The 16,289-nt window shown below is 39.8% G+C and overlaps 1 protein-coding gene across 1 annotated transcript in view; it reads right to left on the bottom strand.

Annotated features, from left to right (window-relative positions):
* Positions 1-16,289, bottom strand: part of NUP205 (nucleoporin 205) — a 189,108-nt gene that overhangs the window by 111,786 nt on the left and 61,033 nt on the right. The window contains 3 exon segments of the mRNA XM_073623597.1: positions 1,141-1,240; positions 3,360-3,569; positions 7,839-7,889. Of these exon segments, the coding sequence (XP_073479698.1) occupies positions 1,141-1,240; positions 3,360-3,569; positions 7,839-7,889 (361 nt within the window).

The raw sequence follows: 16,289 nt of genomic DNA, 5'->3' as shown, positions 1-16,289 counted from the left end.
GTTACAGGCAAAACCTTGTTCTTCCTACATGAGGCCCGGGTACTATCCACTTTGGCCTCAGTGGCACTTTAGATGGATCCGGTCTGTGGAGGCTGTTTAAATCCTAGCAAGGATCCCTCCAGCAGAGCTCTTCAGAGCACATCTTCACTCGTAACCAACACCTTAGACACTGGCAAAAAAACTGAGGTACTCTTGGTAGGAGGAGGGGTTATATAGGGAGTGAACTTCCTGTATTGGGTGTGCCAGTGTCCATCACCTGAAGGTGCCTATATACCCATATAGTTACTACTATGTTACTACTAGTTACTACTATGGCTCTGTGATGTACGATAAAGAAAAAAAAAAAAAAAAAAAAAGACAGTGTAATTAAATATTAGATTTGGGTGCACAGATTCAAGTATGCACTGAAGTTATGACTTTTAAAATCAGACTCACCAACCAGCTTTTCATATTTTAGACTTGGTGGCTCTTTAAGCCTAACTAAACCGGAAAACATGAATGCAATGTATTTTAGCCTACCAGTCTTCAGATTTGGCGGCTGAATTGGTTTCCTCCTTTATTTTCATCTAGTGATCCTGCTAGCAACACATTTCCTGTCCTAGAATGACAAAGCTCACTTATTGCCCTGCATCTATGGAGGAGCACCCTAGGACTGGGAGTGTTAGGGCTACAAAGCACATTCCCCTCTTTTGTTCTTCATGATTTGTGTGAAGCATCATGTAGTTCTGGGAAGGGCTGAACACGATTAAGATTACCGTGCAGCAAAGTCAGACAGCACAGGAAATTATAAGCTGACTGGATTTCTGGCAGGATCAACCGGCTTTTTTTAAACAGATACAACAAAGCACCTGCAATGGTATATTTAACAGACCAAAATGAAACAAGTAGAAGTTTATGGTTAGGGTTTACATGAACCCATAGCCTCCTCAGATCCCCTGCTAGTGGTGAGAATAGAGGTGTCATGCAGTTGTCAGACTTTGGGACACCCAAGGCTTGCTGCTTATAAACCAGGATTCAGACTGGAGATAGGTTTAGCTTACCTTTACCCAACAAATTATAATCCTGCATAATTCCGAAAAAAAGCAAATAACGGGACAATAACTGAACATCTTTACCATTAAATTGAAAAAGGACACAAACCTTGCATCTCCACAAATTGGTCTACAAAATCCTCAGGCTGTGGCTCATAATCTCTGAGGAGCTTGTAAAAAACATCAAGCACAGCCTCTGCCACCTCCCACTGCAAAATTAAATAAGAGAATAATTTAAAAAAAAACACAACACTTCATAAAACTACACAAGCAGAGTGCAGACCTAGCACTTGTACATCTGAACATCTGAAGCTATGAATGTGTATGTAACGCCAAAATTAGCTTTGGATAAAACCAGGAAGTATTGAAACCCTTGCTGGGTTTCAATTGTGATCTGTGTCCCTGGTACAGAAAGTGACGCAAAAAACAAAAATGTTAGAGATTTGAACAAAACAAACAGAGGGGAAATTTTTCAAATGGGAACATTCGTCCTGGGCAAAACTGTAAGAGGAGGTTTCCCCTCACTATGAAAAGGTTTACTTCCGGTAGTGATTCTGGGACAGGAAGTGAAGGGAAATGTCCCCTTACAGTGAGTTTTTTGTGCATTTCAATAGAAGTAGTGAATGGAGGCCGTTGCAAAGTGTCCATGCCTGCCAAACTCTAAAGGAAGCATTATTTGGGTCTTAGCAGGGAGTCTTCTTCTTAAAGCGGGGGTCTATCTTTTTTTTTTTTTTTTTAGTTCATTCACAAACTTTTCTTCTCAGCATTACATACTCACATATTGTGTGTAATATGTCCGCCTGTGTCAGATTTCGTCGGAAAGAATAACTTATATTATTCACTGCAGGCGGTTTCCATCTTCATTGTGGGCATTTGAAGCCCACAAGCATTTATTTCCTGGATGTGGTGAATGCTGTGCTCCCAGCATTCACCGCTCATTCCCACACATGCTCAGTGGCATCCTGGGAAGCCTGAGACTAGCTCCCAGGAGTCTGGGAGAGGCTAGAAACACGCCTACTCCCACGGGAGGAGAACCAGGAAGTGCAAAGAAGAATAGAAAAATAAAAGGTAATTACGGCGATTTAAATTTTTTTAAATGGCATGTCAGCATCTAGGCAAGGAAGAGAATACATACAGATATTGATCAAAATTTGGGTGGAACCCCGCTTTAACCACTTCAATACAGGGCACTTATACACCTTCCTGCCCAGACCAATTTTTAGCTTTCAGTGCTGTCGCAGTTTGAATGACAATTGCGTGGTCATCCAACACTGCACCCAAACTAAATTTTTATCATTTTGTTCCCACAAATAGAGCTTTCTTTTGGTGGTATTATCACCTCTGCGGTTTATATTTTTTGCTAAATAAAAAAAGACCAAAAAATGTTGTAAATAAGCAAGTTTTCTCTTTCACTGATGGGCACTGATAAGGCGGCACTGACAGGCACTGATAAGGCGGCACCAATGAGCGGGCACTGACGATGGACACTGATCTGCCGCACTGATGGGCACTGCTATGCAGCACTGATGGGCACTCAAAGGCTGCAAAGAGGAGTTCTTATGGGTGGCACTGCTGGGCACTGATACGTGGCACTGATAGGCATCCCTGGTGGCACTGGCAGTGGTAGGCATTGTAAGTAGGCACTGATTGGCAGCTGCCTGGGCACAGATTAGTATTTCCCTGGGGGCATACCTGGTGGTCCAGTGTGGATGGCTTCCCTGGTGGTCCTGGGAAGCTTCCCTGGTGGTCCTGGGTGGGCTGTGTTGATAAACAATCAGCACAGACCCCCCCCTGTCAGGAGAGCAGCCGATCGTCTCTCCTCTACTTGCGTCTGTCAGACGCGAGTGAGGAAAAGCCAATCACCGGCTCTTCCTATTTACATCGTGATCAGCCATGATTGGACACAGCTGATCATGTGGTAAAGAGTCTCCGTCAGAGACTCTTTACCTAGATCGGTGTTGCGGGGTGTCAGCCTGACACACAGCAACAATGATCGCTGCAATGCGCGCCCCCGGGGGAACACAGCAGCTCAATAGCCTGCGGACATCATATGATGCCCAGTCAGGATATTGAAACCACTTTGCCGCCGTCATTCTGCTATATGGCGGGCGGCAAATGGTTAATTTACGTTATCTGACAGAATCACTTTAAAGACTGCAGTACAGAAAAAAATGATACATTTAATGCAAAACATATTCACAATGGTTTTATTATACAAACTGTTAACACACAAAACTCCTAGGTTTAAAGGGAAAAACAGGACCTTCCCTGAGTGGCATGTTCTGAGGCAACACTCAGGATGGCCTGTAAAATCCATTCACAGTGTACCTTTTCTGCAGCCCTTCTGTAAGCTCTAGTGTTGAAGCGGAGGAACACAGAATCTCTGAGAAAATCTAGGTATGGCTCAAATCCAGGAGGTCGCAGTCCAGCTCCGAGGTTTGATGGAAAAGAACTCTCTACCAAGGTGCCAATGAGGTGGCAGAAGGCTCGGGTGAGTGGGTACTCCTCAGCACGAGACTCAATTTCATTCAACTCCACCTTGTGAAAGAAATCAAAATTAAAACAAAAAATTGCAACACTTTCATGAAGTTCATGATGAACACTTTCACCTGCCACTTCTGTCCACTTCATCACCCAGATTCAAAATCCCAATATACTTAAGAAAAAAAAACAAAAAACTTAGAGCTACCAATTTGCACTGAGCCTGGTGGCCAGTTAAAGTTTTTGTAAAGGCAGAAGTTTTTTTTTTTACCTTAGTGCATTCTTTGCATGAAGGTAAAAAACTCTCTGCATGCAGCTCCCCCCACACAGCCCCTCCAAAATACTTACCTAAACCCAATCTTGATCCAATGTGCAAGAGAGCTGAGAGCCGCTCCTGATTGGCTCAGGTACAGCAGCGGAAACCATTGGCTATGTGTCATATGCGGTTTGCTATGGGGGCAGTCGGCAACGAGGGGGTGGGGGTGGGGGGGGGGGGGGGTCGGGGAGGAGGAGGGGTGGGTCTGTGTAATATGGAGCCAGGAGCACTGGCATGGGATCCCAGAAGAAGAGGTTCAAGGTTGCTCTGTGCAAAACCATTGCACAGAGCAGGCAAGAACCACATGTTTTTTTTTCTTAAAATAACAAAACACAAGGCATACATTCACTTTAATTTATTTCAATATTTTTTAAACTGATGTATTAGATCTTTGGTTTACATAAACAAAAAAAAACAAAAAAATGTTAGTCAAGGAACTCTGATATTGCAAATTCATATTGAAATCAACTAAATACATTATGGGTGCACCAAAATAAAAGTGGTATGCAAAGTTTTACATGAAAAATATACTAAAAACGACGGTGTTATGATGATAAGTCTTATTAGTAAAATTGGACAAGTTAATCCATAAGCCTAGGTTCAAACTGATGTGGCGCGAGTTGAATCGGTTTTGAAGTGTGATTTGAATGCAGTTTTCAGACAATATTTTTCTCTCTTCTATTACAGCCAGTCAAGTCTATGGAGCCAAAAATCGTAACAGCATCCACAGAAAGTCACGTTACCTCACTAGTCATGAGATTCCTTGCATTCTGGAATGCATCAGAAATCGCATCAGTGTGAGCCAGGGCTAAAGGTCACTTAGAAAAGAATCGCAGATGTTTGCTGCTGCTCCTATAGCAGGGATCAGCAACCCGCTGCCCACACCCAGCCCACCACCGCTGAATGCCTGGCCCGTCAGTGCCCGTGATTAATTCACGGGCACCCAGCTCGTGGCCATTTTCACATCCAGTGAAGAGGACAGCGACGAGTGGCCGTTATCACAGGGCTGGATGGGGGCGGGAAGTTGGGAACTGCTGGAGTTGACTTTTTCATTAAACAGCAGGTGATTGGTTGTCGGGCGATCCTAGCAACCAATCACCAGCTTGTTAATGTGAAAAATTAACTTCAGCAGTTCACGCCCCCATCCAGCCCTGTGATATCGATCTCTGCTGCTCTGCTTGCTGTACAGCTGTGTAAGGTAGGAGAGTTCTATCTACACAGCAGGTGTTTGTGGGGTGAGGGACAGAGGACTGTACAGTGGGGGGTGTGCAGGGGACAGAGGACCCTACTAGGTGCAGGGGACAGAGGACACTCCCTGGGGACAGGGACACCATATCCCCCTGAGGACGGGCCACCCATCTCCCCTGAGGGCAGGAACCCCATCTACAGACCATGCTGGCTAGCAGGGCTAGGGTCAGCCACCCTTGGGTGCCAGGATGGGGAGGGGGCAGTAAAATCCAAAACCCCAGCTACATACTCCCTCAGGGTGAACTGGCTTTGTATTAGTTAAGCACCTTAAAGTGAGGCATATCTGTACTGCCAATATTACGGTGTTAGGATTTTAACTATATTCATTTATTAGCAGGTGAATGGGGCCCTCCATGCATTTACATACATGGAATCCGTCCCTTAAGTGGAAAAAGGCTGTTGACTCCTGTCCTATAGAATGGTCTTGAGTAACCTACTGCACACATGTAAAGAGGACAGAAGAGGGCACCAACAGCTAAGTGTAGAGAAGTTACTAAAACAAAAATAAACGGGTTAAAATGCACTCATTGCATAAGAAGAACAAACTGCAAATCATCAGGGAAGAGCCGTCTGTGGAATCATAGGGTAGTGCAGATTTCGTCAGGGATGTAGCTGGAAAGTGCAGAGCTGGACCAGGAAACTGCTGATAGAACGCTAATGTCTGGGAGGCTTCCGTGACATCTTGGCCAGCCACGCAGCACATGTCACGCAGAGGCGGCGTGGCTACGCATTTCAGGGTTAAAACTGCCCCTTTGTCAAGCCAAAAGCACTTTCTAGCCGCATTCCTGCCCAACTGTGCACTACCCTATGGTTCCACAGATGCCTCTACCCTAATGATATACAGTTAATTCTTCTTATGCAGTAAATACATTTAACCCTTTTATTCTTCTTTTAATAAATCCTCAACACTTAGATGTTGGTTCCTTGTTCTGATCTCTTTAAATGTATGCAAAGTTTTACAGTTTGTTTTATTCTGTGGTCTCTCTGCAGAGGTCTGACACCCCAAGGTTGCAGGGGTGACAGCAAAGACACCAGTCCTGAGGAAGTTTGCTCCTAATGGATGGAGGTAGCGGAGTTCAACAAAAAAAGTGCTGGATATGAGTTTTTTTATATTGCTTTTTAATAGTTTTAAAATGTTTTATGATACAATAGCCTCTTCTCTCATTTTTGACAAGTTGCTGCACATTGGAAGGGGAGAGAGGAGTAAAGAGGGTGGAACCAAATAAAACTGTTTTGACCAACTGGAGATAAGTGGTCAAAATCATCTGAGGAGCCCAAATCACTTCAGGCTTGTTTACACAAATGGCCAAGGGGGTGTGGGGGCGGTAAAAGCAGGAAATTGATCCACAGGTTTAACCACCCCAAAACACCCATCTGAACATAGAAACACAGCCGCTCAGGGCTGTACACATGTCACAGTAAAAATGAAACAGTGTGTTGCATTTGGTGGGCTGTACCACAACTGAACGTGACCCACTCAAGTAAATGGGGTTGCACCACAACCAAATGCAATGTACACAGTTGTCATATGCTGGGTCGTCATTTTGATGGTTAAAACAGGCAGTGAGGAGGCGACACATCGCGTCCTTAACACATATCAAATGCCCTCTAAAAAGCAATCTGTATTGGCAGTAATAGCCCAGGGTGATGAATTGACATAATTGTTGGATGGCACAGAGGAGTAACTGAAAACTGTTTAAGCACATCTTACACTGGGCACTTATTTCCAAAAAGACACTGTTTCGGAAGATAATGAATTTTTTAGGGCCAGTTCACACCACAGAAACGCAGTCCGGATGCGTTCCAGATGCTTTTTTGCATGCGCGTTTTTTGGTGCGTTCTTGATACAGTCCAGTGCATTTTTCCCCCTCTATTTTCTTAACCACTTCATCCCCGAAGGTTTTACACCCTTCCTGACCGGGCCTTTTTTTTGCAATACGGCACTGCGTTGCCTTAACTGACAATTGCGTGGTCATGCGACGTTGTAGCCAAATAAAATTGACGTCCTTTTTTTTCCCCACAGATAGAGGTTTTCTTTTCTTATTGGTACGGTGTTCCGCCCAGCGGTGCCATTCTGCCGAAGTATATCGGCGTGAGCCGGTCGGCAAGTGGTTAAACTTAAGGACATGTGTGTTTCAGTGCGTTTGATGCTTTTTACAGCATTCCAGTACAGTAAAAATGATCATGTTCTAATTTTTTCCCTGGAACTGCAAGCACTGGTGTTAACTATGCCATTAAAGACCATATAACCTACTTTCCATGTGTTTTTGATGCAGGAAAAAAAAAAAAAAAAAAAAACGCAATGGACTGCATGTGGTGTGAACTGGCCCTTAAAGTGGACTTTTTATGACACACAGTTTTTGTACACGGAATTACAGTGCAGCAGATTATAATCAAATTCCAATGTATTTGGAAGTGTAACTTCATGTCTGTATACCATGGTATCATAGGTTTCCCCTCTTTGTTTTGGTGTACCCAATACCTTCTCTATGTATAACACAATGAACTGTGTTGTTTTTCTTTTCTATGTTCTTACTTCAATAAAAAATGATTGAAAGAAAAATTCCATTGTGTCATTTGTGAGATTTTTTTGTTTGAAGGTTTATATATTTTACCACTTAGTACTTTAGTTTGAGAGCAATAGGAGTGCTGGACTATAAACACTAACTGATTGAACATTTACCTTTAACTGAAAGTTCACAAGCTTATTATGAAATAAAATTATGGCTACACAGACACACATGAAATACAGCCATAATTACCTCTATTCCAGCACCCTGTCTTTGTCCAAGGGGTCTGACAGTTTGCAAAATCTAAACAAATCAGGAAAGAAATTGATAAATGGATGTTAGACATCATTAAAAAAAAAAAAAAAAATAGATGAATACCATTCACACTTCACATGAATCAACAGAACACAACATTACCAACTAAGGTATTTTGTGCAAGAAAATCCCACCGTTTTTGCCTTAAAGATACACCCAGTGAAGTGACTGGCCTCAGGTGATACTCAGAGATTAAACAAATCCTCCTACATAAGTTGTACCTGTTTACCTGCAGTCTTCTTTCTGTACATCCATTTAAAAGTGCAGAATTTATAATGTTTGTCTAAACGGTCAGGAAAAAAGGGGGCGGGGAGCATAAGTTACACTCTGCAGAGCTCACTAAAGAGAGCTGATTGCAGGGAAGACAACAACTATTCTGGTTTTTGCAGGACTTTATTTTTTGTTGACAGTTATCCAATTTAGCGCAACAGAGAAAACCAACAGACCCAAGCGTCATGACATGCATGCTGCTGATTCTGTATAATTGAATCATTAATTGAAAGAAGTGTGCTCAAAATAATAGCAGTGTGGCGTTCATCTAGTGAGGTCATTTAGTCTATGAAAAAACCTTATTTAAAGAACGAAGGAAGCAAATGTTGTACATGCTGGGTATATTATTATTATACAGGATATATATAGCGCCAACAGTTTGCGCAGTGCTTTACAACATGAGGGCAGACAGTACAGTTACAATACAATTCAATTCAATACAGGAGGGATCAGAGGGCCCTGCTCGTTAGAGCTTACAATCTAGAAATAGTGCATTTTTCTCCGAAAATCTGAGTAAAATGGGTTGTTCCAGACATTGTTCAGAAGAAGAGCGTAGTTTGATTAAAAAGTTGATTGGAGGGGGGGAGATGGGCGGAGCCTAGCGGAGCAGACATGCATTGTTAGAGCTCCACACCGCTGAGGAGAGAAGAGAAGGACAAAGCGGAGCCTGCAGGCTCAAAAGGTATCCATTTGAACCTTTTTGCCCCAGGGAACAAACTGTGAAAGTTTGGGCAGGAAATATGGTACTGGGAGGAAACCGTGGCAGAAATAAAAATCACCTCACAAAGAGCTCACAGGCACTCACTGCAGCTGAAGCAGCTCCAGTCACCTCACAAGATACAGCATCAGGGCGCTCTCACAGACAGAAAATGTCACAGCAAGACTCTCCATTTGAGTCAGATACAGAACAAATCCTCTCACAAACTTCTCCACAAGCCTCCTCAGCATCCCCAGTAATATTATTACAATTTGAAAAGATGCTTCATAAGGCTTTAAAACAAACCTCAGACCAAATAACAAAAAGCCTAACCAAAGAAATAAGAGAGCTGGGAAACCGCACCGCAGCCTTAGAATTAAAAATGGATGAAATTGAAATTACAACTCAAGAAAATATAACAGAATTGGAACAATTAAAAGAAGAGAATTTAATACTTCAAACTAAGCTCGAAGATTACGAAAATAGAGCCAGACGTTCAAACTTGCGCATAAGGGGAATACCTGAAACTGTGACAGACCTGCAATCTACTATTACTGCTCTATTACAAGAACTAAAGCCAGATATCCCTATTGAACGTTTAGAACTGGACAGAGTACACAGAGCCCTCACAGCCAAAAAGAAAGATGGACCCCCATGTGATATAATCACAAAATTTCATTATTACAGAACGAAAGAACAAATACTAATTGCTGCAAGAGAAAAAAAAGGAACTTAAATTTCAAGGACACAATTATCAAATTTTTGCTGACCTATCCCAACTTACTATTACTAAAAGACGATCCATGAAACCCCAACTATTGGAACTGCAATGCCACAACATTATGTATCAATGGGGCTTCCCCTTTTCAGTCAGATTTAACTACCAAGGTACAATTTACAGAAGCAGATCAGCAGATGAACTACAACAAACCCTTTTAAAATTAAATCTGACAGAACCCACAAGCAGCAACTCTCCCACACGCAGAAGAATGGCATCATCTTCACCTTCAGGCAGCACCCAGAAAATTCCAGAACAAAATGGGAATCATCATTCTCACAAAAGAGGCCGTTATGCCACATCATCCATGGACCAAGAAGATTCAATGGACTGACATCCTAATTCCTGATATCTCTTCATTTATTATACTAAGAGATGGTTCTCTATAAAAAACCTGTATTTATAACTGAATGTAACTGCATTCTGATAGTCACACACTGTGTGGGATCATGTTACATTCCAGTTATATTTCTTATTGCTTCTGATTCATATAGCCTTAGAATATATAAGTGAAATAAGGAAATTCTTGTTCAGTTATATATTATCAGGTAATAACAATAGATTTATTACTTTTTAGGACAAATATGTTCAATAATCCAGAAGTAATGGAAGCTTTTTCTTTCTTTTCTTAAAACAAATATATTATTACCTAACTAGTTCCTAGAACTATGTTTTTGTTTATTCTAATCTGAAGCAATACAACCTCAATTTTATGAGTTAACATATCTAAACAGTTACATATGAATAAAATATGTAATTGTTTACTCTAAAAGGGTTAAAATCCCAAAATAATTCAAACTATCTTCATCAATACCAAAGTCATTAACAGTACCTTTCTAACTGAATTATTTAGCCTAGGGCAAGACTAACCATATACAACCACCCTGGAATAAATAATTTCAACAAAAACTATATTCTGCACTCCAATTAATGAAACATCATTTTGATGTCTTTTGACATAGCACTTCTCTCCTGTAAGCGGAAGATCCGTGTACCCCCATTAGCCCTCCTCATTCTCCCAACCATATTATGTGGGAGTGTGACGAAGGCACTTATTCCCCTGAGAGAGATATTTATTCTCTTTCAAGGGTAAATTGTGATTACTTGCAAAAAATAAGTTATACAATGTATCATCTAATCTCATATGTTTTTTGTTTACTCTTTACTCCAGAATTCACTGGTTTCTTTTCTATCTTTTCATCTCTTCAGTCCACACAGGTTGATCTGCGCAGTCAGCTCTGCATAACAAAAAGTAAGTCAAAACTATTTGATCTATTGCCATGGCACCACTGAATATACTTTCCCTGAATGTTCAGGGAATAAATGTCCCTCAAAAAAGGACCAAAGCCTTCCGTACTTTCCATAACAAGAAGGCTCACATAGTATGCCTCCAAGAAACACACTTCACCAAAGATTCTACTCCAAAATATATTTCTCCTTTTTATCAACAAATTTACACGGCTTCTGCCTGTACCAAGCAAAGGGGAACTCTAATTGCATTTCACCGATCCACACCATTCACCTGATCATCAGAAATTAAAGACCCAGAAGGTAGATACCTGATACTCATGGGTTATATAATGGATACAGCAATCACGGTGATTTCCTACTACGCTCCTAACAAACAACCTACACCATTCCTCTCACATATATTACAAGTAATTAATACACACAAAATAGGAACAGTGATAATGTGTGGGGATTCGAACCAGGTCCTCCTCCCATTTCTAGATAAATCACCTTTTACACCATCCAAAATAACCTCTAGATTACCTTTTTCTCAACTTCTTTCCAAATACAATCTGGTAGATTCGTGGAGAGAAAGTAACCCAATGAAAAAGAAATTCACTTATTTCTCGCACCCTCATCAAACCTTCACCAGAATAGATCATATTTTTCTAACAATAGGAATGTTACCAGAAATTATTGCATCAGATATAATTCCGATTCCGTGGTCTGACCATAATGCAGTATACACTACTATAGCCTCAGCCATACCAAAAGCGCATGACCCAACGTGGTACTTACCGGACATAATGCTCAAACACCCACTACATCAGATGGCCATTGAACAAGCTTTAAAGGAATACATATCAATTAATAATACAACAGACATCTCCCCAATAACACTGTGGGAAGCTCATAAGCCTGTCTTGCGTGGTACAATACAAAGACAAATGGCACTATTTAAACGGGAACGCAAAAATCTAGCAAAAAAACTAGAACTCAATTTTAATGCAGCCTACATATCATTCCAAGATAATCCATCTCAGAGTACAAAATCTCATCTGGAAAAATCTAGATTGGAATACGATCTATTTCTCACTGAGTCAGTTGATAAATCCCTCAAACGCTCCAAACACAATTTCTACATGAATACAAACAAACCAGGTACATATTTGGCTCGGGCATTAAATTCAACTAACAAATCTTTCAAACCAATACGTTTGAAATTATCAAAAAATGTTTATACTTGTAATCCAGTTAAAATAGTCCATAAATTTCACTCACATCTCGCAACTTTATACAAGACAAACAATGAATTTAATCCTACAGAGGCTGAATCCTTCTTCTCAAAAATAACCTTACCTGAGTTATCTCAGAATCAAAAAAGCAGTTTGGATGAGCCTATAACTATAGATGAAGTTGCTAACGCCATAAAAGACCTAAAACTTAACAAAAGACCAGGCCCAGACGGCTACTCGGCTTTATACTATAAAACATTCTCAGAAATACTCTCTCCCATTCTCACTGAAACTTTTAACAAACTTCTAGATGGACATTCTTTTCGGCAAGAAACACTAATGGCAATTGTTTGTATGATCCCAAAACCCCTTTCTGATGATACTTCCTGTGTGAATTATCGGCCTATCTCTCTGTTAAACCTTGATATTAAATTATTAGCAAAAATAATAGCAAAACGCCTCAATAGCATTATAGGAAAATTAATACATAGAGATCAAGTAGGCTTCATGCCAAATAGACAGGCAGGCGATAATATAATATACGCAGGGCAGTGTTATTGGCACATATTGCTAAAAAACGGAAAATCCCTTTATGTTTTCTATCTCTCGATATTAAGAGGGCATTTGACACAGTATCCTGGCAATATATGCAATATTCATTACAAAAATGGGGTTTTGGACCCCACTTTTTAACATGGATCAAAGCATTATATAATAAACCCAAAGCCTATATAAAATATGCTGGATACAAATCTGATGCCTTTAATATCGAAAGAGGTACCCGACAGGGTTGCCCATTATCTCCCTTATTATTTGCCCTTATACTCAAACCCATGGCCCAATACATCAGAACAAACCAAACTATAACTGGCATTGAAGTAGGAGGTATCACACACAAATTATGTATATTTGCAGACGATATATTACTTTTTCTATCATCACCACAGGTCTCTGGTCCTAACTTAATACCAGCTCTTGATGGATTTGCAGCCCTATCCGGCCTTATGATTAATCCTAAGAAATGCCTAGTGCTTAATATTTCACTCACAAACATGGAATTGATCCCGGCTAGGGCTGCACTCCCATTCACATGGGCAGAAAAATCAATCCCATATCTTGGAATTCATTTAACAGCATCTCATTCTGACTTATTCTCAACCAATTATCCTCCTGTATTAAGACAGATCACAAATCTAATAAAACAATGGTCGCAACTTCCTTTATCCTGGATAGGGAAGATTAATGTAATCAAAATGACTATTCTACCCAAATTGCTTTATCTATTCAGAGTCTTTCCTATTCCAATTCCTTCCTATTTTTTGAGAATAGTACAAAAAAGAACAACTTCGTTTATATGGGGCTCTTCTAAACCACGTATACCTATACACACACTACATCTTCCCAAAAATAAAGGAGGCCTGGGATACCCTAATTTTACTAACTACTACAGAGCAGCACATTTGGCCAGTCTGTCCAAATACCATGCAAAACAGGAAATCCCATTATGGGTATTTATAGAGGCTTCAGAAAATGACCCTCTATTAATATCAAACTTATTATGGCTTGATCCTAAAGACCGCTTTAAAATTCATAATCTCATAACTAAACACTTCTTATCTCTCTGGGATAAACTAAAAACCAAATATCAGTTACAATCTCCACACAATCCTCTCCTTTCTTTTATCAGAAATCCGGCCTTTTATCCGGCATGGATCTACCCAAATTCTTTTAAAGCTTGGACAACATCAGGCATTCAGACACTAAATGACTTCATAGCATCTAAATCATTCCTTTCATTCCCATCGCTTAGAGAAAAATATGATCTATCAAACTCTGAGATATTTAGATATCTCCAAATCAAAAATTTCTATACACCATTCCTAAAGGGGGATACACCATTATCCCAATTATCCATTTTTGAATCAATCTGTACAAAAGATCCATTTGCTAAAGGTACAATTTCATCACTTTATAATCAATTATATGGAGTAGTAAATCTTAATAGACCCTCTTACGTTCAGAGGTGGGAGGAGGACCTGGGACGAACTTTAGAAGACACGGACTGGTCTAACATATGGCTCACATCTAAGTCATCTTCACCCAACATCTTAGCACTGGAGACAAATTATAAAGTCCTAACTCGCTGGTACCTTGTACCCGCTAGAGTGGCAAAATATTCACCTAATACCTCAGCTCTTTGTTTGAGGATGCCCAGAAATAGGCACACATTTACACATATGGTGGACGTGCCCAGTAATCCAAACCTTCTGGAAGGAAGTCTTCGTGATTGCATCTAAAATATTTAAAAAAATAAATACAACCAGATCCATATATAACTTTACTTAATCTAAAACCGGAATGGTTAACACTCTCTCAATTCAAACTTATGATCCAACTAATAACGGCTGCAAAACAAACAGTGGCCAAGGCATGGAAATCTCCTACATTGGTACTAGCAGAAACAATTCACAGAATGAATAATACAATGTCCCATGCTAAGATGGTAGCCATCGATCAAAATCAAATTCCAAAATTTGAAAAACTTTGGCATCCTTGGATAAAACAACAGTTCCTGTCAAACTTCAATGACTCTGTCCTGTTGCCATGGTAACAGATTAAATGACTTACAGAGACACTCATTCTAAGGCTTCAAAGAGAACTAAAAAGAATAATAAACTGACGAGCGGGACAACCTTGTGGACCATACCTCTACCTTTCAACCCTTTTTCTTCTTTCTCTTTCCTTTTCTCCATCTTACGATTAAAGCTCATTATCAGAATTTATTTGACCTATATACACTCTACCTGTAAACAATATGTACAGTAGGTATAAATCATTTAAATACCTACAAAAGTAACTAAGGAAATTATATATATCTTTAATTTAGGTTTACGTGAACCCAATGTTTAATATTTGAAATTTCATTTTTTTTACCTATATAAACCCTACTGTAAAACATTGAGCTTACTTTATAGATCCTTGTAAACCTACTTTATGTATCTTTAAAATATTGTATACTCAATAAACTTCTTTTGACAAGGAAAAAGTTGATTGGAGAGAGGAAAACATATAAAGTGCAGAAACTGATAGGCTATTTAGATGAAATGATCTCAAATGCTTTAAAATGGCATCCAAAAACAGAAAGACGTGGAAGAAAAATGGAAAACTACTATTTGAAGAATAGCCAAAATGGAAAAGACTCAGCCAATGATCAGCTCCAAGGTGATCAAAGGTGGTCTAAAGTTACCTGTGAGTACTGTAACAATTAGAAGATGCCTACGTAAAGCTAAGCCATCAGCAAGGTCCCATTGTGCGTGCAGCGAGGAGATCGAGGACGGCGTGTGTCCCTCGCACACAGCGCTAGATCTGCACAATTAATCGTCAAGAATCGTTATCGTGATTAATCGTCAAGAATTGTTATCGCGATCTTGACTAAAGCGTTTCACAATTCTTTCTATGCAAAGAATTCTCACTGCTCTTCTGAAGCCAAAGCGCTCAAAAGAAAGGAAGAGAAAAACTGGGCAGTCTGCCAAGAAACAAAACATTCTTTATCAGTTGAACTTAAGTATAAACATTGTAACAATTTGTCAATGGAATAGACTTCCTGTGTAAGTGAAAAAAGTTTAACCACTTAAACACGAAATCTTTTTCTGACATTTGTTGGTTTCAAGTTAAAATCATTTTTTTTGCTAGAAAATTACTTAGAACCCCCCCAAACATATTTTTTTTTTTGTAGACACCCTAGAGAAAAAAATGGTGGTTGTTGCAATATTTTATGTCACATTGTATTTGCGCAGCAGTCTTTCAAATGTAATTTTTTTTGAAAAAATTACTTTAACCACTTCCTTACCAGGCCAATTCTGACATTTCTCTCCTACATGTAAAAATCATATTTTTTTTTGCTAGAAAATTATATAGAACCCCCAAACATTATATGTTTTTTTAGCAAAGACCCTATAGAATACAATGGCGGTTGTTGCAACTTTTTATCTCACACGGTATTTGCGCAGGAATTTTTCAAACGTGTTTTTTTTGGGAAAAAACAGTTTTGTGTTTAAAAAAAAAACAAAAAACAGTAAAGTTAGCCCAATATTTTTGCATATTGTGAAAGATGAAGTTACGCCGAGTAAATAGATACCTAACATGTCATGCTTCAAAATTGCACACGCTCGTAGAAT

This window comes from Aquarana catesbeiana, linkage group LG03, assembly GCF_042186555.1.
Source record: "Aquarana catesbeiana isolate 2022-GZ linkage group LG03, ASM4218655v1, whole genome shotgun sequence".
NCBI classification, from domain to species: domain Eukaryota; kingdom Metazoa; phylum Chordata; class Amphibia; order Anura; family Ranidae; genus Aquarana; species Aquarana catesbeiana.
This window is presented reverse-complemented; position numbering and strand designations above follow the sequence as displayed.